Genomic DNA, 27,585 nt, shown 5'->3' on the forward strand with positions numbered 1-27,585 from the left:
GGCACATATATACAATGGAATATTACTCAGCCATAAAAAGAAACAAAACTGAGTTATTTGTAGTGAGGTGGATGGACCTAGAGTCTGTCATACAGAGTGAATTAAGTCAGAAAGAGAAAAATACCGTATGCTAACACATATATATGGAATCTAAAAAAAAGAAATGGTTTTGATGAACCTAGGGACAGGACAGGAATAAAGACAGAGATGTAGAGAATGGGCTTGAGGACACGGGGAGGGGGAAGGGTAAGCTGGGACCAAGTGAGAGAGTAGCACTGACATATATACACTACCAAATGTAAAACAGATAGCTAGTGGGAAGCAGCCGCATAGCACAGGGAGATCAGCTAGGTGTTTTGTGACCACCTAGAGGGGTGGGATAAGGAGGGTGGGAGGGAGACACAAGAGGGAGGGGATATGGGGATATACATATGCATATAGCTGATTCACTTTGTTATACAGCATAAACTAACAACACTGTAAAGCAATTATACTCTGATAAAGATGTTAAAAAAAAAAGATACAGCAAAAAAAAAAGAATTAAGGTGCAAAAGAAAAAGATCTAATGGGATAATACACATTATTTTAATCCATGTGAAATAAAATACCCAATATATTTTGTTGAAAACAGAAAATTATACAGTTAAAATTTTACACTAATTTTTTTTAGTGATCTCTAAAATGCCCACCTGTGCTAAAAATTTAAATCTCGTATTTGCTGTGTCTATGCTAAACTATAAGTAACACGAGGGAAATCCTGAATATCTTATTCACTGTTATGCCTCAGTGACAACATTTACTAAATTAACTGTTTAGAAAAAAAAAAATTAACTGTTTAGGAGATTATTTCCAAGACAAAAATTCTACAAGTAACTGTTTTGTGCATAATAAAATTTACAAGAGTAAATTATTTCAACCAACCTGTAATGATACAAGTTTTCCTTCCAGATTTTCTGCCTTTTTCTTCCATTCAGCAACAAGTTGGTTGTGTTTTTCTAGTTCAGCAGAATACATAGCTTTTTCTTCTAAAGAGGAAAAAAAAGTTATATTAGTATTTTGTAATTGTGTGATAAAATTAGAATTTTAAACCACTTGAAATTTTAATAATTCAAAAATAGTTCAAATGTCTTAATTTGTTCAAATGTCAAATGTTCAAATGTCAAATTTGACAAATGTTCAAATGTCAAATGTTCAAATGTCAAATTTCTTAATTAAGAAAATTATATATGCCTTAGTGATGACGTTAACTGGAATTAAAGTAATGAGATCACTTTCCTCTGCTTAAATCCTTCTCCACCTTGTCCATCTTGCAAACTTTCCCTCCCTTCAGAACTCTACTCAAATATTTCCTCTTTAGCAAAGCTTTCTCTATGGCCTCAGTACCATACTATTTTGTACACATGTCTACTCTAGTATTATACAGAGCAGACCTAGAGAATTCTTACGTGTAAAATTCAAAATTTCAACCATAGGAGTAACCTGACATGTACGTATGTACAAATGTAAAGTTTTGCTCAGGCACAAAACTGTAACTTTTTTTTTTTTTTTTTTTTTAACTGTAACTTCTTTAACTTCATTAGCCTCACATCCTCTAACCGCCTGCCCCTCACTAGCAGTTCATGCATTGCCAGTAATTACAGAATGTACGAGTTGACAAATGGATGGGTGAATGATCTAAAGGGGGTAAATCTGATGATGGGAGGTAGATGTGAAAAAGCATATTTGGTTATCGGGGTACGTGTGCTCTGGTCACTATTACTATGTGCCTAGAAGAGTACTTTCCACCTGAACTAGAAAAATGCAGTTACCTTCAAGTATAGATGAACAGCTAAGAACAAATTAATCAATACTTCAAAAGAGTAATTACTGATGATTAACTCTCTTTAGTGGATTCAACCTCCAACCAACATCTCAACACCTATCTTTTTTTTTCCTATGTGTGCCTCTCTCTTCCTTTGTATTCCCCTTTATCATGTGATCCTTACTATGTTACCCTCATACTTCCCTCACCTCTCGCCTTAACTAAAGTATCATAATATGACACTAAAATAATTTTTTTAATAATTAGTATATACAGTTTATGTTCTCTACTCTTAACTGTAAGAAAAGTCTAATTTGTTGATGGCTACTTATCTTCTCCCCCTACAAGTGGGTAACCTTTCAAAGATTTCCCTATGCCTAATCTAAAACAGCACTCAAGCCAAAATTCCCAAAACTACAGCTGATCTGTGAACAACACAGGTTTGAACTGCATGGGTCCACCATATGTAGATTTTTTTCAGTAAATATACTGGAAACATTTTTTGGAGATTTGAGACAATTTGAAAAAGCAGATGAACCACATAGACTAGAAATATCAAAAACATTAAGAAAAAGGTTATGTGACGAATGCTTGAAATACATATAGATACTAGTCTATCCTAACATAGGCAGAAGGTGAGTGATAATATAAATTTAACAATATGTTAGTTTTCTTACTGTTTTATAACTTTGCTTCCAAAGAATCACATTACCATAAGGTATGCCTCTCTCTCTTGTAATTGGAGAAACTGCATATCAGCCTATCATCACAAGCAAGCGGTTTTTTAAAAAAATGTAACGTTTCCAGTACTATATTACGAATATGACTATATTACTGTATACCATAAAAATTTTATAACCATTCATTAGTGTAAAGGTTAGGCTATCATAAAGCAATAATATTGCTACTTCTTCATTATCAATCACGAATCATTATACCTAAATATGAATTTCTTTTTCACACATTTCATTTTTGATGTCTAGTGTTAGTAATATGTATAATATCTACAGGGTTTTCTATCATATAAGAGAATACTGATGTAGGTACTAATAGACAATTCATTTTGTAAACAGATGACATAAACTTATAGTATCAATAAATACAGTACAGTGAATGTATTTTCTCTTCCTTATGATTTTCTTAATAACATTTTCTTTTCTCTAGCTTCCTTTATTGTAAGAATACAGTATATAGTACATATAACATACAAAAAAATGTGTCAATTGACTATGTTATTAGCAAGGCTCCTGGTCAACAGTGGGCTATTAGGAGTTGAGTTCGGGGGAACTCAAGTTATGGGTTTTCAACTGCATGGGGGGTAGGCATCCATCCTAACCCATGCATTGTTCAAGGGTCAACCGTACAATAACTCTTCTTCAATGAAAGACTGGTCATACAACTGACCGTGCTGGAAATGCTCCAGGACCATCTGCAGGTTGGAGAGTGACAGAGCATACTGCTTTACTTGTTCCTGAGACATGGAAAGCTGTAGTGCAGTTTCATCCCTTTGCTTCGATGCCACATTCAACTGTTCCTGCAATGACTCTACCTGTAAATTGGCCTGATGGCTTTAAACAAAAAGAATAAAAGTCAAACTGTTTCTATCTATTTAGACACTTTGACAAGATGAAATACCTTCCCTACATTTTACTGCACTAAATGCAAGTTATATTCAAAGTATTTAGATACTTTAACAAGATGAAACCTCTTCCCTATGTTTTTTTTATTGTGGTAAAATACACATAACATTTACCATTTTAACCATTTTTATGTGTACAGTTCAGTGGTAGTAAGTACACTTGCATGGCTGTACAACCATTACGACCACTCATCTCTAGAACTTTTTCATCTTCCCAAGCCGAAACTCCACACCCATTAAACAATAACCCCCTCTCCGCCCAGTAACCACCATTCTACTTTCTGTCTCTATGAATCTGACCTTCCCTACATTTTATTGCATTAAATTCAAGTTAGAATTCAAAGAAACTTGAAGAGTTCCTCTGACCTTCGTCCTCCCTGCGTTTGTTAATTCAATCATCCTTCCTGTGAAGGTGACTTTGAACAAATGGCAGTCATTTTAAACACAGAACTGGGCTAAACAAGGTATGTCAGCTTAAGAAAAATTTAAAAATAGCCTGCAACTTTGTGTTTCGAGGCTAAAACTCTAAGACGTAATTTATCATAAACTTGTAAGTTGTAAGGGATCTTGGAAGTCATTTTGTCCAGCTCCAACCCAACAAGCAATGGATTCTGATACCCGCCTTGCTTTTGGCACTCACAATCCTAGTGAACTCACAACTTTCCAAAGGTATCCCATCTTTTACTGTCATCTTTCTTTCTGCTTACATTAAATATAATAACCCCTACACCTGTCCCAAATCAGAGATCCCTAAGAGAATTACAGAACATCTATCCAGGCTTATGTCACCGAGGTACTTCCTTAATGTACATTACATACAAAATACTGCAATAGCCTTTCCTGGGTTTTTAATATCCAGTTAAGTTTTTATTCAGAGCAGGCCAATAAAACCCATTAAGAGCAGCTCACTTTGAAGAAATTTTACCCAATAGCACCCTCTTTTGGAAAAGGCAGTAAACTGATAACCAGAGGACTTAACTCTCCCCTCTTACGTCCCTGGACTTTATTCAACTTTGCTGGTTAACAAATCACTCAAAGGGTGATTGTAAGGATGAAATGAACTGTGATGTCATTCAAAAAGTTAATAAATACAACAAGATGTTACTATTGTTAAGGGCTCAAAACACCATAATCTGATTCTGTAGATTTGAGTTACTTATACACCAAATATTTACTGAACATCTATGAAACTATGTGTAAGAATGTATACTGTGGGAAGAGTGTGACATAAATGGCATCATTCCTACCCACGGTGGCCTTACACTTCGTTGGGTGGGAGAAAGTGTAAAACAGCTCAACAATTACAAATACCCCTAAGAAAAATACAAGTGCCCTATGAAAGACTCAAAATATTATGCAGGTTCAAAGGAAAAACATCACACTAGGGATTGATTTTGGATTTGAGGAGTGGGGTGCTAAACAAATAATTCATCATGAAGCGCTATTTGAAGAATAGGTGGGATTAACAGAAAAACAGTGGGCCCAAATCATGACAGTCTAACCTGGTTTCGAAAAAAGGAGAAACAAGACCACAGCCCTACCTTCCGAAGGTTATTCTGCAGTTATTATGAATAGTAAACAAAAATAGGCAGAGATTAGAAACTATTTCAATTAGAGAAAATAAGGGCCTGAAAATTGAAAGGAAAGATGATCAATCTTATAGACTAAGGATGTTTTGCTATTTCTGCCAATGTGAAACACATACACAAATGTTCACTCACTGTTTTGATTCTCATTTTAAACAAGTTCTTCTGAGTCTGAAGGTACAATAATACATCCTACAAAGGGGGTAAGGAGTTCACCCTCAGAAATACTATCTCTACTGGCCTATAATCTCTTTGCAGAGATAATATCTACTATATCCTTATATTTCCCTCAGCACCATACAGTAAAAAGTAAAAAGATGCACATACAACTAATGGGAAGATAAATGGACATGATTTTTTGGGAAGATTATTTGGCAGTACATTTCAAACGTTTTAAAAACAGCCTTTCAATCAGAATTTCCATTTCTCAAAATTTACACTAAGGAAATAATCTGTCATCAACACAAAAATACCTATTTTGGGTTATCAGAACAGCACTCTTGGGCTTCCCCGGTGGCGCAGTGCTTAAGAATCTGCCTGACAATGCAGGGGACACAGGTTTGAGCCCTGGTCCAGGAGGATCCCACATGCCACGGAGCAACTAAGCCCGTGCTCTACAACTACTGAGCCTGCGCTCTAGAGCCCACGAGCCACAGCTACTGAGCACGCGTGCCACAACTACTGAAGCCCGCGTGCCTAGAGCCCGTGCTCTACAACAAGAGAAGCCACCGCAGTGAGAAGCCTGTGCACCACAACGAAGAGTAGCCCCCGCTCGCCACAACTAGAGAAAGCCCGCTCTCAGCAACGAAGACCCAATGCAGCCAAAAATAAAACAAACTTATATAAAAAACAAAACAGCACTCTTAGTAATTCTGAAAAGTTCAAACACTCTAAATGTCCAATAATAAATGAGTGGGTTAAAGAAATTATGGCAAATCCAAATAATGGTATACTATGCAGCCACAAATGATATTGCAGGAACATATGGCTTAATGTGTACTCATATTCATATTATTAACTGATAGAAGCAGGTTACAAAACAGTATAAATAGTATGATCTCAATTTTGCTTTAAGAAAATAATATGTAATATATACACACATATACAGAAGCATACAAAGGCACAAAAAAAGATTATCTCTGGATGAGAGAGTCTGTGGCTTTATGTTCTTTTGGTTTATGTGAGTTTCCTGAAGTGGAAAATATGTTTTTGTAATAAGAAAAAAAACAACAACACATTTTATTGAGAGAAATAAAATTTAAAAATATATACGCAGGGACCTGGTCACTCAAAAGTTCTAACAAGCCAAGAGTTAATTCACATTGACCTAGGCCTTTCCCTTGCTACTTCCTTTACTCTCTCCTTTATAATATCCAAACTTTGTTCAACCTTATATCACTTGATTAAAAATTAAATCACATAAATTAAATTAGTTCTTGGGGAACCTGGCAACGCTAATTAAATCAGTAAGAATTTAAGTCTAGCCTCCTAAAATGATGAGAAGCAATTATCTAGGATAACAATTAAGATCTGGAGGAACCTCAGTTTGAATGCCAGATCTGGATAAGGGTTACAAACCCAAGTGTGAAACCTACATGTGCACTTTGTGTGCCTGACCTTGGGAAGGTTATTAAACCTCTTTACCCTTAGTTTCTTAGTCTATAAAATGGAGATAATGAATTTTGTGAGAATAAAATAAGGTAGCATATGAAAAATTCTGAGTCTGACACTCAGGAAGTATTTAATTAACGCTAATACTAAAAAAAAAAAAAGAAAAAAGAAAAAGTTACCTTGCATTTTCCATTGCATTAGAGGATGAAACTAGCTTTTCCTCCAGTACTGTTACTTTCTTTCTTAGCTTAGCCTCTCTATCTTCTGCAGCCAAAACTTCACGGGTGTAAGAATCTTCTGATTCTAAAAGATGGTTACGCAATCTCTCTAGCTCCTGGTTTAAGCGTAATTCTTTGTCACGTAAATGTTGAACCTAGGTAGAGGATATTTCTTTTATTTTTCTTCCATAAAATGCTCCCCCTTTCCCCTCCTACAAGCCACTCTGTTATCAAGTCTTTCCCCATTATTGAAGTGTATTAATTGTATATTAATTTCTCATACTCCAAGATATATTTATGCTAAGAAAAAAGGCTCCTGAAATCATCTTAAATATTCATTTGGAAGGTTTACTTTGTAAGATCTCATTCCCTGTGGCTATAATAATTGTACAAAGTACTAGGCTTTTTGTGACAGGCCACTTTTTCAGTAAATCTCATTTTTTTCATACTTTGTGGGTAGGAAATTTTTCTTATATCCAAGATATGCCATCTTTTTCTTTTCTTGAGGTATAATTTAATTTCAGGTATAAAACATAATGATTAGATCATGGTTTTTGCTTGAAAACTGAAACACGACGCACTTTGGGAGATAAAAATCCTACTAAAGCGCATCAGAGTAAGACTAAGAAAAAAATCACCTAAGAGAAATTCATTTTAATTGATAATCTTTATAGTTTTCTTATTTAAGAGTTATTAGACTTAAGTGTTTGAATCACTATTTCTTTAAAGTGAAAGTATACCTCATTCTGTACAGCAGTGTTTTCCATTTGTTTCTGTTTCAGGGCCAACATGACTTGATCTCTCTCCTGCTGAAAGATAACTGTCTTCTCCTGCATTGACTTAACTGCATTTAAAAGTTGATTTAACTCCCCAGTCTTGCCCTTTTGGAAAGAAATAACTTTAGCTTTAAAGAAAGACACATTTAAAAAAAGACATTTCTTCATTAAATAATTTAAAAATTCAGTTAACTATGTCAAGGTCATCTAAAACAAGGAAAGTCTGAGAAACCATCACAGTCTAAAGGAGCCTAAAGAGACAATGACAACTAACTATAATGTATCCTGGATGGGACCATGGAACAAGAAAAGGACATCTGCTAAAAAATTAAGATAATTCAAAGAAACTATTAATGTATCTATAAAGGTTCATTAGTTGTTGCCAATGTACCATAGTAACATAGATGTTAAAAGGGAAACAGGGTGTGAGGTATATGGGAATGCTGTACTATCTTTCCAGCTTTTCTAATAATCTGAAAGTATTCTTAAAGGAAAAGTTTATTTAAAATGCTTTAAGAAGAACTCAAAAGACACAATCTCCTCAAACTTACCCTACACAACAAAGCATACACAAACCCCCAAATCACCCAAAAGTAAGAGAGAGAGAGAGAGAGAGAGGGAGAGAGGGAGAGAGGGAGAGAGGGAGGGGGAGGGGGAGGGGGGAGGGAGGGAGGGAGGGAGGGAGGGAGAGAGAGAGAGAGAATGAGAGAGAGAGAGAGAGTGTGTGTGTGTGTGTGTGTGTGTGTGTGTCTATTCATCAGGCATATGCAACTGTTGTTAGGGAAAGTAACAGTGTGGAGTTGCTGTCACAGGAGAAAAAGGAAAGTCATTTCACATGCACAGCCTATTTTAAAAGAACATTTTGGCAACAATTTAACAAAGCAACTCTGGAATGTTATCTTTCTAAGACTGTTAGGAAAATTTATTCCTGAGTGCCTTCCATGCAAGAACAATATATTAAAGCTGGCAGGAAAAAAAAGATAACCTTTCATTGCAGAAGTAGGGCCATGAATTTAAGATGACAGCTAGAATTCTAAAAAGCACAAAAAAGTGTCAGACTGTTTACAGCCAATTCTTTTCTGTGTTTGAGAAGTGCATATCATCTGAATCTATTTATAGATTGGTATCATTTTTACATTTTCATGTAAACTTTCCATTTCTTTAAGAATATATAACACGTCCCCCAGGACAAATCACTGAAACCAAAACATAAAACCATCTGTTCCTTTTATCTCAACACCCCCTCCTGGAAAAGAAGGCCAATATCATCCAAACAGTTTTTCAGTTAAACATTTTTTTCATATCAGAGAAATGCTTGACAAATAAAGAGCTGAAGATCTCCTGTTGAGAACACTCCTGTCTCCCTAAAGAAAAATGCTGTTATATTCAAAATAAAGGTATTCTTCAATTATATAGAATATTATAAGAAATCAATTAGTTTATGCCAATTACCCTCAAGTAATACAATACTTAAGTACAACTTAACTAACTTAGGAAAGCTTCCTGAAAGGTAGGTGAGCCTTAATTAAATCTGCACACTTTGGATCTATAAATGTCAATGAAATAGAATTAGACTGTACAAGATGCTAAAACTACAATAGGAAAAAACATATAAAAAGAATACTTTATTGTCCTCCTCTCCTCCATTATACTCTTACAAGCCCTAAGATGCTACACCTAATTTTGGCTAGTGAGCAATAGAAAGCTTCTACCCTCTACCAGTCTTTTTCATACTGAATATATATCAGTACCATAAGAAGCTAAGAAGCTATTCCTGAAAGGAGGGGCACAACTCAGTGTACCTATTTAATCAGATGACAAAGAAGGGGAAAATGAGGCAAGACTTTTCTTATCAAGCGAAAACTACATCAAGCATTCACAAACTTTAATCCGAGACTTTTAAAATAGAATTTAATTGGCAAAAGAAGTTAAATCATTTTGTAACTCGTGCCCCGCAGCATGTAAACACTCAAGAAGCAGTTGTTGGGGCTTCCCTGGTGGCGCAGTGGTTGAGAGTCCGCCTGCTGATGCAGGGGACACAGGTTCATGCCCTGGTCTGGGAAGATCCCACATGCCGCGGAGCGGCTGGGCCCGTGAGCCATGGCCGCTGAGCCTGTGCGTCCGGAGTCTGTGCTCCGCAGCGGGAGAGGCCACAACAGTGAGAGGCCCGCATACCACAAAAAAAAAAAAGAAAAGAAAAGAAGCAGTTGTTTAATATTCCATTGTTCTGCCTCATTTCTTTGCTAAATTTCCACCACTAAAAGTATAGAAATAAGAGTAAAAAGGCACTACATCAAAAGAGCCCATAGCTTTGATCACAGCATGATGTACTGGGTCTTCAAAACATTCTTATCAAAATCAAATATCAACTGAATGTAAACATTTAAATATATCAAAACTACTGACACTTTTAACCAATACAACCTTCCTTTTTATGGGTGAATAAACAAACCAATAAAGTCAAAACACACCCAAAGTCACACAATGACACAACTGGGATTAGAATATTTATTGAGTCTACTTATGTGAAAAGTACTATTCATAGCTAACGCTTTTCAAATACCAGGCTGTGAATGATTCATAAAAATCAATTTAATGGGTCACCCAGCACTTCCTTCTTTTAAGAGAGCATCACATGTAGTAAGGGTAATTTCTGATTCCTGAAACTTTTGTTTCAGTTTTACACACACACACACACACACACACACACACACACACACACACGTGCTTATTGTGTCACAATGTAAAATGTATTTCGTACTTCAGATCATTGTCAAAGATGTAGCATGTATTTCACAGAGCTCCCCTTTATATATAAGAACCTCTAAAACCAGCAGTTACTGAAATATGCCTAAAATGTGATTAAACTGCAGTAACCTCAGAGTTCTTATATCACATTTCTATTTTCTAAAGAAAAACATTAACTGCTTCTAAACTTTTTCTACTTAGACTGTAAAAAAATTAATCTAGAACTAAAAATATTTGGAAATATCTAGTAATTTGGGGGAGAAACTTGCAGATGCCTCTGAGGAAAATTTATTTTGAATGAATCACAATACCTTGAAATAAATATTTCTAAATGAACAAATGCATCCTCCCCTTCAAAGAACATCAATAAAGTAGCACACTAAAAAATCTCCTCCACCCCAAACTTCCCTCCACAACACGCCATCCAGAACATACCTGCTCTTTTTCTTTCAGTAGATGCTCAAAAGCCAGAGCCTTCTCCTTCAGTGAATGGCATTCAAACTCTTTTTCTCGAAGCATCATAGAAAACTTCGTATTAGTCTCCTGTAATGCTTGATATTCTGTTTCCTTTCCCCTGGATGTTTCTATTATTTTTTCATTTTCCCCCTTTAGTTTACAAATGTCCATTTCTAAGATTAATGTTCTCTCCTTCAGGTTTGTTACTGCCTGCCTCAAAAGTTCATTTTCATTCACCTTGTTAGTGAAATTTTCATTCAAAGCAAGTAACTGATCACTTTTGGCTTTGATTAAGAGGTCTTTTTCCTTAAGCGACTTTTGTAAGGTATCTTGTTTCTCCTTGAGCTGCTTAATTTCTGAATCAGTTTGTTCGTGTTCTTTTCTTTCTAGCTCTGAGGAAGCAGCAATCGAATCAGACAATCTGTGATTATTTTCCTGGAGAGTTCTAATTGTTGCATCTTTTTCCTGCAGTGATTTTCTTAGCTCTTCTATTTCTTGTTTAGAAGACTCACTCAATACATCAGACTTAATTGTTCTAAGAGACTCTGCTGACTGGGAAGTAAGCGACGATCCAGAAGAGAGCTGAGGTGAAATAATATCAAGTTTTCCTAAAAGAAGATCCTTGGTATTGCAAAGCTGCCCTATGCTGTGCTGAACTTGTGCTAATTCCTGCCCAAAATTTTTGAGTTTGGTTTCATTCTGCTCATAACTTTGGATGAGGCCAGTATAGTTCACTTGCAATTTAGAGTTGTTATCACTGTCAACCAGAACTTGTGCCTGAAGCTGATGAAGCTCCTCCTGGAGCTGGGCTGACTCGTGTTGCATATTTTGTACTGTAGTCATTACCTGCTGTTTCCACTCTTCCATTTTCTTTACTTGTTGTTTTAACTTATCGCGCTCCTGTAGAAGCTCCTCGAACTGATTACTATTAACACCTCCAACCTCATTTTCAGTGTTGGATGTTTGTAAAACTGTCAATAAGGTCTGACATTTCTGACTTAATGCATCTATTTCAATGTCTTTTTCTCGAATGATACGTGATAAATTCTGAATAGTTTCTCTAAACATATCTTGGCCACTACTTTCAAACCTCATGGACAATTTTTTATTTTCATCTTGCAGCTTATTGAGAGCTGTTTCTTTTGCAGCAACTATATCCATCATCTTGTGATATTCTGTTTTTAGATGGCTATTCTCCCTAGTCTTCTCACTCAAAACAGCTAGTACCTGTTCTCGTTCCATAGCATAGGCCTGCAGCTGCTGTTGAAGGTAAACAACATCCTGGGGGTAGGAAGCTGTAGTAATTCGAGCATGAAGAGCTTGTATCTCCAAATCTTTCTGCTGGATAATCTGAGTTAGTTTACCAACCTCATCTCTGGAAAGCTGATCAATCTGTTTAGTTAGAGATATATTCTTTTCATTTAGAAGCTTAATCTCCAATTCTCGTTCTTTTATTCCTTTTACTAATCTTTCGGTTTCAGCTTTAGATAAATCATGCTTTTCACTTCCATTTTCTATATTAAGGCCCTGAACTTTTGTTTCTTGAAAAATAACAGAATTCTCTGTTTGAACGTCCTGTCTTTCTTCCTGCAACTGGGTTTTGATTTGTTCAATTGTTTTTTGCAAATTCTTAATTTCCTCATCTTTCTCTAAAAAGAGCTGGGTGTGTGTGGCGTTCATTTGCTCATACTGGTATCTAAACTCATCAATTTCCTTCTTCTGCTCCTGTAAAGACTGAAGCAGCTGTATTTTACTCTGGTTTTGATCTTCAATTACCTTTTGATGATGTTTTATTTCCTCTTTAAGATTATCCTTTAATATATTCAGCTGATTCACCTCAGATTCTAGTTCTGTAATACTATCAAGGGTTTTAGGCTCAGCCACAGGTGCAGCTCGACTCTGCTGTTCCCTGAGTCGTTCCAACTCTTCTTTCAGATGATTGTTTTCTTCTTTCATGGATCCAAGACTTCTGTCTTTTTCCTCTATGGTTTGCCTTAAAATTTCATTTTTTCTTAAGGCCTGAGTATATTTATCTAATTCCTCCTGAAGCTCTGAACTTCTTTCTTTAAGTTTTTCAATAAAAATTTCGTTCTCATTTACAAGTTGGGTCAATTGCTTCTGCTCTTCTAAGCTACATGACAAAATTTTCTTCGTTTCCTTATGATCAGTATCCATCTGCTTGATATTCTTTCTGAGTTCTGCTATTTCAAAGTCTTTCTCTTGACTGAGTTTAATTAAACGCTCATGGTCCAGCTGTAAAGCAGAGATACTCAAATTACGTGCATTGGACAGTTCTTCCATGGTTTGCTCATACTTGTTTGCTTCTTCCAACAGCCTCTTTTCAGCCCGACACAATTCTCCTTCTAACTGTTCCTTCTCGATTTTTAGAGCCTCCACAATAGCGTTTTTTTCGTGAGAAATCTGATTGTTACCAGCAATAGACTCTTCCAACTGATGTCTTACATTTTCACATGCTAAATTCAACTTTTCATTTTCCATTTTGAGATCAAAAGCAACTTTCTTTAAATTTTCATTGAGCTGTTCTATTTCTGAAAGATTTTGCCTTAAGTTTCTCACTTCGGCTTCCCTTTCGTTAAGTAAGTCATCCTTAAAATTACTGTTAGAGTCTCGATTAAGAGACTGCGTTATTAACTCATCCCTGACTCTAGAGAGCTCCTCCTCCTTTTGTTTAATATGTTCCTGAAGTTCAAAGTTCTCCTTCTGGATGTTTAAATTTTTTGTGTGCAATTTATTTAGCTGATCTACTAAATCTGCTACTTTATCCTCAAGCTTCTGCTTGGTTAAATGTAAATCACTTAGTACCAGTTCACTCTGAATTAACTTTTCTTTCTGCACGTCTAACTCTTTAGTAATGTTCATTTTATCATTTTCAAGTTGATGAACTCTCTTTTTTTCATCATTTAGATCTTTTTTCAGTTTACTGATGACATTATCTCCCTCGTTTTCTTGTTTTGATAGCTGATCTTTGATCAAAATCATGTGCTGAAAGAAAAATTAATTTGCATGAACTTTAAAACATTCTCTCATTTTAGTACCTAAAGGAAACTTTATAAAATGTCACACATAATACAAGAATAATCCTCAGACATTTCTAATCCTTCTAATTTTGTTGGGAACTTTTTAAAAATTCCCAACAAAATTATTTACTAATTATCTTACAGCAAATCTATTTAATTGTTTTAGAGATTAGAACTTAAAAGCAAATAAACACTGAAGCAGGGAGACAACAAGCTACAGCCCAAGGGCCAAATAACACCTGCACCTGTTTTTGTAAGTAAATTCTTACTGGAACAGAGCCAGGCTCGTTCGTTTACATATGACAACAGCAGAGCTGAGTAGCTGCAACTGCAACTACATGGCCTGCAAAGCCAAAGATATTTACTATCTAACACTTTACAAAAAAAGTTTGCCAACCTCTACAACTTGAGCATCAATTAACTAAAATATTGATTAAATCACCGAAATTAAATCACGCCAGTTTTGCTTATTAATCCAGTGTTCAGTCTACTGAGTAGAACATGCTGCTGCACTGTCTTTAATATATCATAAAACAGGGCTTCCCTGGTGGCGCAGTGGTTGAGAATCCGCCTCCCAATGCAGGGGACACAGGTTCGAGCCCTGGTCCGGGAAGATCCCACATGCCGCAGAGCAACTAAGCCTGTGCACCACAACTACTGAGCCCGCGCACCACAACTACTGAAGCCTGTGCACCTAGAGCCCGTGTTCCGCAACAAGAGAAGCCACCACAATGAGAAGCCTGCTCGCTGCAACTAGAGAAAGCCTGTGGGCAGCAATGAAGACACAACACAGCCAAAAATAAAATAAATAAAATAAATTTAAATATATATATATATCATAAAATATAATTTAATATATTGTTACCTTTGTAGCCTCTTGGTTCTGTTTATCCAATTCTTCTAACTCAGCTATTAGTATTTCCTTTTCAGTAATGCTCTGATTGAGTTCTTGTTCCTTTGCCTCCAAATTACGTCTTAAATCACATAATTCTGAATCCAAATCCATGTCCCTTGCAGCTATACTTTTAATTACTTCATATTCATTGTTCAATTTTGAAAGTGATATTTGCAGTTCTTCCTTAAATGAAAAAAGGGGAAAAAAACAACACATACTATCAATTGGAAGAAGAGACACCAAAAGTTTAAAAATATACATATATAAGCAAAACTTGGGAATGTATTTTTAGATGCTCTGTGTTGGAAACATTATTGAATAATACCTCAGCAATAATACATAAAATTGAACAAGCCACAGCCTTCATTCATGTACAATTTTATTTGCAGCTTCAAGTAAAACATTTCTATAGTCCTAGACAAGATGCAACAACTGTAAGTCTGTCCTCTAGCTCCAACTTCTTTACACAAAAACTTTCCCATTTGAGAGCCTTCCCACTCCCACTCCCACTGCTGCTTCCCTTCCATCTCCTCCTTCCCCCACACAACACACATAATTTTCAAAACATCCCGAGCCTTCCAGCTCCCTTCACTTCCATCCCTAACATCACCACCAACAGCCCCAGGCAAAAATGTAAGCTATCCATATTCATTTGCTCTGAAGTTTGTCCTCTCTAATTAGAAAATAAAAGGCTTCTTCTCCCTCATAAAAGTAATTTCCCTTATAACTGGCTTGTCAGAACATGAAACCTTTTCTTGACCCAAGAAAAAACCCTCCTTTCCTTCCTTTACCTTCAAACCTAAGCACAGACTAGGTTCCCCTCTCTCAGACCTAACATTCCTAAAGATACACCTGTATGTGATTTTTTAAAGCACATTCTATGTTCTGTTCTATTTGTATTTAATGCTTTTCCTCCAAAATCCCAGACATGGGACAGTTCTCTATGCTTCAACATTATTTCAACCTCTATCACTATGAAGGTTGTGATAAACCCTCTATCACTGTAAAGACATCTTTCATTGACAGAGATTTTTTGGACTCACAGGCTCAGCGGCCATGGCCCACAGGCCCAGCCGCTCTGCGGCATGTGGGATCTTCCCAGACCAGGGCACGAACCCGTGTCCCCCGCATCGGCAGGCGGACTCCCAACCAGTGCGCCACCAGGGAAGCCCGACAGAGATTTTTAAAAGCAAACTTCTATGGAATCTACTTTAAAGTAAATAAGAATCTCAAATTTTCATAAGTAGTCTAATATATACCTTACAAAAGAGACCAATGAAAACTATATTAGAACATCTGCCTTACAATTCTCATTCTCTTCCAATTCAAAAGTTTATTCTGAACCTCAAACGAAAGATGGAAATATCATTCTCTTATGCCTTTCTAGAGTTATCTGTTCAAGTAAGAGAACCACAGGGACTTCCCTGGTGACGCAGTGGTTAAGACTCCTCGCTCCCAATGCCAGGGGCCCAGGTTCGATCCCTGGTCAGGAAACTAGATCCCACATGCATGCCGCAACTAAGAGTTCACATGCCACAACTAAGGAGCCCGCCTGCTGCAACTAAGACCTGGCACAACCAAATAAATAAATATTTTTTAAAAATTAAAAAAAAAAAAGAGAACCACAAAAGGGACTTCCCTGGTGGTCCAGTGGTTAAGACTGCGCTCCCTCTGCAGGCGGTGCAAGTTCCATCCCTGCTCAGGGAACTAAGATCCCACATGCCGTGGAGCGTGGCCAAAAATAAATAAATAAATAAAATAAAATTCTAAGAAGAGAACCACAAAATTTTTTGTCATGTGGATCTTAAGAATACACATGACCAGGACTTCCCTGGTGGCGCAGTGGTTAAGAATCTGCCTGCCGATACAGGGGACACGGGTTCAATCCCTGATCCGGGAAGATCCCACATGCCATGGAGCAACTAAGCCTGTGCACCACAACTACTGAGCCTGTGCTCTTGAGCCCACAAGCCGCAACTACTGAGCGCAAGAGTCACAACTACTGAAGCCTGAGCACCTACAGCCCGTGCTCCGCAACAAGAGAAGCCACCGCAACGAGACGCCCGTGCATGGCAACCAAGAGTAGCCCCCGCTCGCCACAACTAGAGAAAGCCCGTGCACAGCAACAAAGACCCAACGCAGGCAAATAAATAAATAAATAAATAAAATAAAATATTAAAAAAAAAAAGAATGCACATGACCTTGCAGGTATTTTTGGCATTCTTAACCAGTGAGCAGACCCATAGCAGACACAATTCAAGCAAGAGTTGCAATGGATTACCTAACATCAAAAGAAAGGAGAAACAGCTAATCGGGAATAGCTACAGAATCCAAAATTATCATGAGGAGGTTACAGGCCCTATCAGAATACATGCAGAGATTTGCAAACTACAAAATACACTTAGACCAGTTAGAGAAAGGAATAACTGAATAAGCAGAATGCAGTCGAAGCAGAAAAGAACAGAGGAAACATATAATATAGTAATTTAAAAATGACTGGGAGACACTACTGGCATTTAGTGGGTAGAAAAAGTGGGGCAAGGAACCTACAATGCAGAGGACACAACTAAGAATTCTCCCACCTGAATGCCAATAGTGCCCCTTTGAGAAACACTGCCTCTATACTAATGTGCAAGGATACTGAAAATATAGTATTAAGGTATGTATGAACAGTATATATAGTATGCTAATATTTGTATTTTTTAAAGATATTTATATATATAAAATCATATATGCATAGATATAGTCTGGAAAGATACACAAGAAACTGGTAAGCAAGAACACGTCTGAGGAAGAGACCAACCGACAGAAGTGTGAAGGATACTATATTTGTACTGTCTGAAGTTTTTCAGGATGCATTACTGAATATATACATCAGGAAATATGTGTTACTTTTTTAAAAATTAAGATTTTAAATTGAGTTGAGACACTGGCCTGTAATAATAATAAATAACACCAGCTTACAACTGTTCTATATTTAAGAAGCTGCCTTAACCAAGGACTTACCCCCTAAATGGTACAAACATAAAAATACCTTTCCCCATTTCCAACATTGCATTACAGAATCTTATTCCATCCTTGCTACTAGTATACATATTTCTACCACTGAGAATGTCCCTCTTTACCTCTCACCATTAAGAAATTCCTGTCCATTACACCAGACATATTCTGGGGCATATAAGTAGTGCATAGTTACTACAGTATGCCACTCCAGACTCCCGACCCACCTGTGTATGTTGCTGCTGATAGGACCTCATCTGAAACCAAAACAGAGCTATTACCTATCTTTTCTGCTCATATCTGTATGCCTACTGGCTTATCTTTAAACGTAAACTCTGCCCAGCCTCTCATACTCTGAACCTTGCCCAAGTACTTCAACCTGGCCTGACCAGCATCAATGAGATCGGCTTTATCCTCAGGACTCTCAAGAAATAAATATTCCATTTTGATATAAACTGGCCCTTAGCTATGACCTACAATTTTAATTCTGCCTCCATATTTATTGTACCCACCTTTTCTTGATTCAGTAATGAATTCTCTTTTTCTAAAACTTGGACATGCGTTTTAAGTTTCAGATTGTCTTCAGCAAGATTGTTATCCTATAAAAATGTTAAAACACTGTGTTTTCAAATAACAAGAAATTTAAAGTTTACAAAAAAGCAGGCAAGCTATACAATTGTGCATTTCTACTCTTCAGTGATATATAAAAATTATAAGCATAAAACACTGGACCATCTAAAAACAATCATTTTATAGACATTCTTAAAGAGGATTTCTTTATTATATTTGAAAAAATATGTAAATATATTTACAAAATAACTCGTAATCATTTAAAAAATAAAAAAAGAAACTCCTTGAATTCTTTAAGGGAAATCAAAATGCATTCCTCACTTTGGTAGAGGATCTGCTTCCACTGTCTACACATACGTATCATTTGTCAAATTAACCTTCAAAGAAATATACTTGCATTTTTCAATTATGTACTTTTAAAATTATATCAATTTATGATGCAAAAAGATTCTGTTACTAATCAGCAAACATAAAATTACTAAGATGAAAGTTCCTTGGATAAGTTCACATGAATTGTAAAAAACACAAAATAAGTAATTATAAATAACCAAAATCCTTTTTCTTGGTAAACCGAAGACAAAAGCTTTCTCTCTTAAAAATTAGTTTACCTGGTTTAAATTACTCAGTCTCTTTATTTCATTTTCAGCATCTGTAAAAACAACAATGGATCTGACATTAAAATTCTTTAAAATAACTTAGTAATTATCTCCTATACTAAATTCACAAATGAAATCCAATTAAAATGTTATTTATAAGCATAATTAGCAAGCCCTAACAGTGAAATGTATTTTTGCTATTTTGTATTTCTATTTTGACTATACTGAAGAAGTCATAATATAAATGTCAGTCAGAAACTATGTTAAAATCCAATTCTATGGACTAGTATAAGAAAGAATTTATAACTGTATTCTGGATGAGTCATAAGTTCTTGCCTGGATAAAAACATTAACAACAACTGCATTTCAAAATGAGCTGATTAGTCTGTGTATCAGGAAATAGTATAAGGACTAAGATTAGAAAAAAGAAAAAACAATGTATATTATACCACAATATGTTATACCACATATTGGTATGTTACACCCCAATATGCTATATGTATGTTATACCACAATAATAAAATAATCTCTCAATTTTCTAAAGTGACTTAGACATGACTACTAATAAAAAGACCATTCAATCTGGTATTAGAGATAGATCCACAAATAGAAGTAGTTCTAGAAGAAGAACACAAAGACAAAATACCATGAGTTCAGCTGAAGTAATTCATTCAATGTTCACTCAAGAAATATTGTGAGTTGCTAAACAAGATGGAAAAATTTAGTCCATGCTTGCTCTCAAGAAGCTTACAATTTAGAGGGGAAGATAAAAAAGGAAACACATGAGAACAGTACAGTGTGATATAGGGAGCACAGGTGCTACCAGAGCAAAAGGGCCAAACAACTCATCCAAACTAGGAGGGCCGGGGGAGTGGGGTGAATGGGGTCAGGGAAGCAGCAGTGCTAGGTACCTCCCGGTGGATGCAACACCTCTATTGAAGCTTAATATACTAAGAGTTAGTGGAGGGAAAAAACAGAGACACTCCACACAGAAAAAGCAACAAATGCAAAGGCAACAGAGCTTAGAGACAACATTGCTGGCTTTAAGGAGCTATAGAGAAAGTTCAACACGGCTAAAGCTTAGAATGTTAGGAAAATGGGAAGAGTTGAAACTGCAGAGGTAGACAGAGACCAGATCATGAAAGACACCGTATGTCCAACTAAGATGTTTAGACTGTATCCTGAAATCCACAGGGAGCCACAAAGTACTAAAATCAGGGAAGTGACCTGCTTTACATTTCTGAAAAATCATTCTGGCTGCAGAAAGAAAACATATTGATTGAAGAAGGAATCATGGACACCAGAGAATAATAGGTAACACTTTTATAATGCTTATTATGGGCTAGACACTGTTCTAGAGAGAACTTTGCAGCTAGTAACTCATAAAATCCTACTACTACAACCATGAATGAGATAGTATTATTATCCCAACCATAGAGATGAAAAACCCAAAGTATAGGGATGTTAATTAACTGTCCAAGGTCAGTTAGTTAGTGCTGGAGCTGGATTCCAACCTAGTCATGTTCTTAACCACTATGCTATTCTGCTCTACTAAGAGACTGCTATAGTTAAACAGGCAAAAAGAAATTATAATTGGCTGAAGTTATTCAGTGGCAGTGGAAATGGAGAAAAGGGGAAGGACTAGGGCAGCAGGTTTGTTTTTCAAGCAAATAAACTCATATGGATCACCCAATATATTAAGAAAATAAATTTATTTTGAGAAGAACAGAGCTACTCTGAAGTCAAATGACAAAGTCATCCAGAACCCCACCACACAGCCTTCCCTTTGTCTTCATGGCAGTCCCAAGACTGAGGCACCTATGAGAAACCCTAGAGCTCCTCTGGGACACAATCCTGAAATAGCACTGAGCCAGAGAGAAGTCAAGGAAATAGAACCTATAGGACTTGCAAGGTGATAACTTCAAGTTTTCTGTTTTGGGAGAGTGGTAAATGCTACCAATCACCGAGGTAGGGAAAGGAAGAGGGGAGGAAGAGGGTCACTCTACTTTGAGCCTAACTCTAAATTTACTCCAGGTCAGGAGCTCACGATAAACAACTAAGTAAGGAACACAGAAGGGGCAGGCAGGGGGTATCACAAGCACATAAGGGCTAGAAACCTCTAGAGCAGGAATGAGTTCATAAAGTGAAAGTTCATATTGTGAGAAGAGGACAGAGTGAAAAATAAAATGCATCTTTTCAGTGGAAGAGCTCCCATTATGTTTTCCTGGCATAAATAAATACTGGTGTTAGGCCTATTTCATTCAATATTTTTTTTTTTGTAAGCTACAACACTGGTACGGTAACTAAATATCATCTTGAGCATAGTAAGTGGTGGAAGACCTACGGCTCTTATTATTCTTAGGTCTGCTTAGGTACAGATCATTTTGAAAGGTAATATAGACTTTTGAAGAAGATAGACTGCATTCTCTAACTGGAGGGTCTGGGCCCTAACGAGTTACAGGAAGTACTTGGTAACCTCCTCCCAACAAATGTTTACATAAACATTTCTCAGAAATCTACATAGCCTCCTAAGTCAATGAGTTCCAGGTAAATACTTAAAGGATGAAGAAGGGAGGCTGAAAGAAACCTAGCCGATTCTTAACCCTTTTAGTAGAAATATCCTATTTGTGATCTATTAATTATGGCACTGAATCCAAAGCAAGCAATTCTATTCAAATTCCACATAGTCATTTCCATAGTGTTCAATTATTCAAGTGTTTGTCTCTGAAAACAACTAGTATGAAATGAAACACCAATCAGAAATAAGTTCCAAACATTTTATACCAGACAGTGCTTGTTGCAATCTGAACACTTCTTCTTCTACTGAAGAACTGTGTGGAAGAATTATTTCCTTTTCTGTCACAGTATCACTTTGCTTCGCAGCATAAGGCTGCAATTTACTACATTCCAGTTTCAAGCTTTCACATTCTTCAAGTAATTGTCTGTTTTCCACACTTAGTCGTTCTTGTTCCTTCTTCAAAACACCTCTGTCATTTTCTGCAGAAGATAATTTTTTATTTATGCCTTTTATTTTATTCTCAAGTTCTTCAATTTTTTTTGTAGACTCTACTTTTTCAGCTTGTAGAACTTGAATAGTTTTTTGCATCTCATGGATTTTAGAGTGATCAGTTACTGCAATTCCTGAGCCACCTAGAACATAAACATAAAATCAGGGACAAATCAAATGTCAAGTACCAAGAGACAAATAGCCTGCTGTATACAACTGAAGATTTAACAGACTTCAGAACTTGGAAGGCTTAAAAAGAAAAGCTAAAATAACAGTGAGATAAAACTACTCATTAGAATGTCCAAAATCCAGACACTAACACCACCAAATGCTGGTAAGGAGGTGGAGCAACAGGAACTTTCATTCACTGCTGGTGGGAATGCAAAATGATACAGCCAGTTTGGAAGAGTTTAATGATTTCTTTCAAAATTAACAAATATGATACTCTCATCATATGATCCAGCAATCATACTGCTTAGTATTTACCCAAAGGAGCAGGAAGCAAATCCACACAAAAACCTGAACAAGAATGTTTATAGCAGCTTTATTCATAATTGCCAAAACTTGGAAACAACTGAGATGTCCTTCAGTAGGTGAATGGATAAAAAAACTGTGGCACATCCAAACAATGGAATATTATTCAGCGCTTAAAAAGAAATGAGCTATCAAGCCATGAAAAAACATGGAGGAAGTGTACACCTGAAACTTATATAATATTGTACATCAACTACACCTCAATAGGGACTTCCCTGGTGGTCCAGTGGGTAAGACTCCGTGCTCCTAATGCAGGGAGCCCAGGTTCAATCCCTGGTTGGGGAACTAGATCCCACATGCATGCTGCAACTAAGAAGCCCACATGCCGCAACTAAGGAGTCCACATGCTGCAACAAAGATCCCGTGTGTGCAACTAAGCTAAAATAAATAAATATTTAAAAAAAAAACTACACCTCAATAAAAAATAAATTAAAAAAAAAACATGGAGGAAACTTGAATGCATATTACTAAGTGAAAGAAGTCCATCTGAAAAGGCTACATACTATATGGTTCCAAGTATATGACAATTTTGGAAAAGGCAAAACAATGAAGATAATAAAAAGATCAGTGGTTTTAAGGGTGGGATGGGGGGAATGAATAGGCAGAGCACAGAGGGTTTTTTCGGGCAGTGAAAATACTCTGTATGATATTATGATGATATACATTTGTCCAAATCCATAGAATGTACAACACTAAACGTAAACTCTGAGATAAATATGGACTTTGGGTGACTATGATGTGCCTTGGTAAAAAAATGTACTATTCTGATGAGTGATGTAGATAGTGGGGGAGGCTATGCATGTGGGGGAATGGGGTATAAGGGAGATCTCTGTACCTCCTGAATTTTGTTATAAATTTAAAACTGCTCTAAAAAAATAAAGTCTTTTTTTAAAAAAAGTTAAATTACCGTAATACACAAAACATTTTTAAATAAATAGTTAAGGAAAGATATTACTTGAATCAAATACTAAGAAGCCTTTGTATCTGAGTTTGAAATAAAGTAAAAACACACCAAACAATGCAAAGAGATCTCTGTATTATAACTATTTACCACAAAGGTAAAAGGACTTTTCCATTTTTGCAGAATCTTGAAAATAGTGGTGCCGCTGTAAATTTCTGGCAGATGAGCAGAACCAGTCATTTACTCATTCCTTAGAACTTTGACCAACTTTACATCAGCTAAGTCTATCATTTAATTATGTCATTTAATACACTAAACTAACAAAATTAATAACCTTCTTGTAACAGATTTTCCAGTTCTTCAATCCGTTCTTCATAGTCACTTAATTCTTCTCGATGCCGACGAGTTATTTCTGTCAATTTCTGTTGATGTGCATTCTGCAATACTGACATTTCATGTTGATGGTTGTCAATTTCCTGACTTCGGTTCTGTTTAAGTTCCTTAAAAAATAAAAACGAAGTTAACCATATTTAAAATAAATGAATTTAACTAAACTATTTCATTGTTGTCCAAAAGTCCATATTATTAAAAATAATTCTCTGAACATGCTCAGGCTGAAAAAATTTAAGTACAGGCCCCAAATCTGGACAATTCTAAAAGACCCCACCCTTTCCTTTCTTGGGCCTTAAAAGCAATTTTTCTACTTTTAATGAGGGAACACCAGCAATAAACAACTGAAACAAAATGCAAGCAAAAATATCTTTTTCTCTTTAGTATCTGTGACCATGAACTTCTGCTAATGACATATTCCACCAATATCAGTGTGCACCTTCTGGCCAATCTGTTCCTGTTGTCCTATTATACCTATCTTTTTGCTCAGTCTTTCCTTCTCTCAGTTTTGATAGGACCCCTAAACTGTCAACCAAGGTGTCTCGCTACCCAAGTTGAGACCACTATCTCTCTCCTAGGAACCTGGATATTCATCTGCGTCTTTCAAAGAGGGAAACTGGTTAGACCAGAAGCATTATAATAGCTGCACCCTGGAGAGCCTATCCACTGTGTCCCGCTACCTAGATCTCTGATGCTGGTCTAATTTCTACCCTTCCTGAGGCCAAAATGCTCAATTTTTCCTTCAATCCTGTGGACAGAGTACCTGGCTCCTTCTAATAAACCCTCTTATGCTTTACTTAGCCAGAGACCGTTTTTGTTGCTTGTAGCCAAGAATCCTAATCAATAAATTAGCTTCTATTTCCTGAGAAGAGAAATAAAGTTATTCTTTAGTCCTACACACTTACTTATGTGCCAGTACTTGACAAGGAAGTTTACATTTAAACCTCAAAAACAATCCTACAAGAGAGGTATTATGATATCTACTTCACTGATGATAAACAGAAGCTTGTAAAGGTTAAGTAACTCGCCCAAAGCAGCACAGCTGGTAACTAGTACAGCCAGGATTCAAAGCCAGGTCTGAATGAGGAACCCATCCACACTGGTATTGTAATAAAAATAAAACCAAAAACCAAAAAATTCTAACATAACAATAATTTACATACTAAAAACAATTCACTGCCGTGCTAAGTATATGTAACTGAGACTTCTCTGGAAGGAAATAACTGAAACAAATTAGCAAAATTCCACCATGAAGGGAAAATAATTGTTTACAATAAATAATATTAACATTGTATTTTGTCAGTATCTTGATATTTCAGTGACCCTAGAATTGTTTTAATAAAGACTATTTTACGAGATACAATAGAAGATAGAAACTTATGAAATATAAACTACCTAATAAATATTCAAAACCAAATGATTTTGGAAAGAGAGATATTATTATATGCTTAAGGTGCCATAAAAAATGGAGAAGATACAAAAACAGCAAAAAAAGTGAATATCATAATCTATAAAATACTTTTATAACTGAGCCTTTTATTAATTTAGGCTTATACTTTTTAAAAATTTATTTATTTAATTTATTTATTTTTGGCTGTGTTGGGTCTTTGTTGCTGCACGTGGGCTTTCTCTAGTTGCAGCGAGCGGGGGCTACTCTTTGTTGAGGTGCACAGGCTTCTCATTGCGGTGGCTTCTCTTGTTGCAGAGCATGGGCTCTAGGCGCATGGGCTTCAGTAGTTGTGGCTCAAGGGCTCTAGAGTCCAGGCTCAGCAGTTGTGGCACACGGGCTTAGTTGCTCTGTGGCATGTGGGATCTTCCCGGACCAGGGCCCAAACCTGTGTCCCCTGCACTGGCAGGCGGATTCCTAACCACTGCACCACCAGGGAAGCCCCTAGGCTTATACTTTTAATAAGCAAATTTTAGATGTATAACAGCCACTGTTCCAACAATCCACCTTACCTTAATGATATTTTGTAGTTTGCAGATTTCACTTTGATCAGAGCTATCTGATCCTTGTGCTTTAGAAGTCTAGATCAGAAAAACACAATTAGAAAATAGTTGTACTGATTTTCTTATAAAAGAGAAAGTCAGTGAGCTATTTGTAATGAGGTGGATAGACCTAGAATCTGTCATACAGAGTGAAGTAAGTCAGAAAGAGAAAGACAAATACCATATGCTAACACATATACATGGAATTTAAGAAAATAAAAATGTCATGAAGAACCTAGGGGTAAGACAGGAATAAAGACACAGACCTACTAGAGAATGGACTTGAGGATATGGGGAGGGGGAAGGGTAAGCTGTGACAAAGCGAGAGAGTGGCATGGACATATATACACTACCAAACGTAAAATAGATAGCTGGTGGGAAGCAGCCACATAGCACAGGGCATAGCACAGGGAGATCAGCTCGGTGCTTTGTGACCACCTAGAGGAGTGGGATAGGGAGGGTGGGAGGGAGGGAGACGCAAGAGGGAAGAGATATGGGAACATATGTAAAGTATAACTGATTCACTTTGTTACAAAGCAGAAACTAACACACCATTGTAAAGCAATTATACTCCAATAAAGATGTAAAAAAAAAAAAAAGAGAAAGTCAGAAACTAACTTTATTAGAAGATACGTTTTTTTAAAAAGGGGCATTTGCACAGGGAATACAGCCAATATTTTATAATAACTTTAAACAGAGTGTAATCTATAAAAATACTGAATCACTGTGTTGTACACCTGAAACTATTATAAATCAACTATACTTCAATTAACAAAAATTTAAAAAACAAGTAAGAAAAAATGGGGGGCATTTATTTCCCAAATTCTTATTAAAGAATGCCAAGCACCCTTTAAAGAACCTAGTCCAATAGTGACTAATACACAGTAAATACAAGATACCATTCAAGAGTTTGTTAACTAATTAGGGAAGACAATACTTTTACAAAATAAGAAGGAAAACACCACAGAATATTTTTCTTGGCTCAACAACAAAGGAGATCTTTTTTTTTTTTTTTTTTGCGGTACGTGGGCCTCTCACTGTTGTGGCCTTTCCCGTTGCGGAGCACAGGCTCCGGACGCGCAGGCTCAGCGGCCATGACTCACGGGCCCAGCCGCTCTGCGGCATGTGGGATCTTCCCGGACCGGGGCACGAACCTGCGGCCCCTGCATCAGCAGGTGGACTCTCAACCACTGCGCCACCAGGGAAGCCCAGGAGGTCATTTTAATTGGGAGGATTTCTCCTTTACACAACAAGATTACACTCACAAAAAGATAGAAAATAATCTCTTTACTTATGTACTTTATTTTTCTCCACACTGATGGAATAAAGTCTATATGAACAATGTTCCAGTTTATTTCAGGTCTCGTGTGTATTGGCAACCTCAGTAATAAATAAAATCTGATAAAGAAGACAAAAAAGGGATCCTTGGAAGAAAGTTTACAGCCCAAAATAGGAAGGACTTAATTTCTATTCTAATATGTGAGAAACAACACATAATAGTTTATGTGTTTTATAATACCAATTATCAGATTTTTCATTTTACATATAATTAATGCAAAGAAGAACCTCAGACAACATCTAAGCAAGTAGTTTCAAATCTGGTGTCTTGGTTCCACCAGAGAAGTCTCAGGGACTCCAGGGGAAGAGGTGCTGGTTCAACCACAGCAACTCCATTTTTGTCTCCTTTAAGTGCTGGACTTGTAGCTTTTAATTTTATTTTAAAGCATGGTTCTCTTGCTTTAAATTTTTTGGAAATTTCTTCCAAATATTGTACAGAAGGGGAAACTGAGGCTGAGAGAGAAAGATGACCTGACTAAAACCATTTAAAAA

General features: G+C 36.5%; 1 protein-coding gene across 12 annotated transcripts in view; it reads right to left on the reverse strand.

Annotated features, from left to right (window-relative positions):
* Positions 1-27,585, reverse strand: part of TRIP11 (thyroid hormone receptor interactor 11) — a 66,597-nt gene that overhangs the window by 25,238 nt on the left and 13,774 nt on the right. For 6 of the 12 annotated variants that reach the window (XM_033418934.2, XM_049706569.1, XM_033418901.2 and 3 more), the window contains 11 exons: positions 25,726-25,794; positions 23,711-23,876; positions 21,719-22,084; positions 18,947-18,987; positions 18,281-18,367; positions 14,739-14,951; positions 10,815-13,838; positions 7,596-7,736; positions 6,817-7,010; positions 3,206-3,369; positions 922-1,025 (listed from right to left, as the gene is read on the reverse strand). In XM_033418934.2, the coding sequence (XP_033274825.1) occupies positions 922-1,025; positions 3,206-3,369; positions 6,817-7,010; positions 7,596-7,736; positions 10,815-13,838; positions 14,739-14,951; positions 18,281-18,367; positions 18,947-18,987; positions 21,719-22,084; positions 23,711-23,876; positions 25,726-25,794 (4,569 nt within the window). The other 6 variants (XM_049706571.1, XM_033418943.2, XM_049706572.1 and 3 more) reach the window with 6 other exon arrangements.

Source organism: Orcinus orca, chromosome 2 (genome assembly GCF_937001465.1).
Source record: "Orcinus orca chromosome 2, mOrcOrc1.1, whole genome shotgun sequence".
Lineage (NCBI taxonomy): Eukaryota > Metazoa > Chordata > Mammalia > Artiodactyla > Delphinidae > Orcinus > Orcinus orca.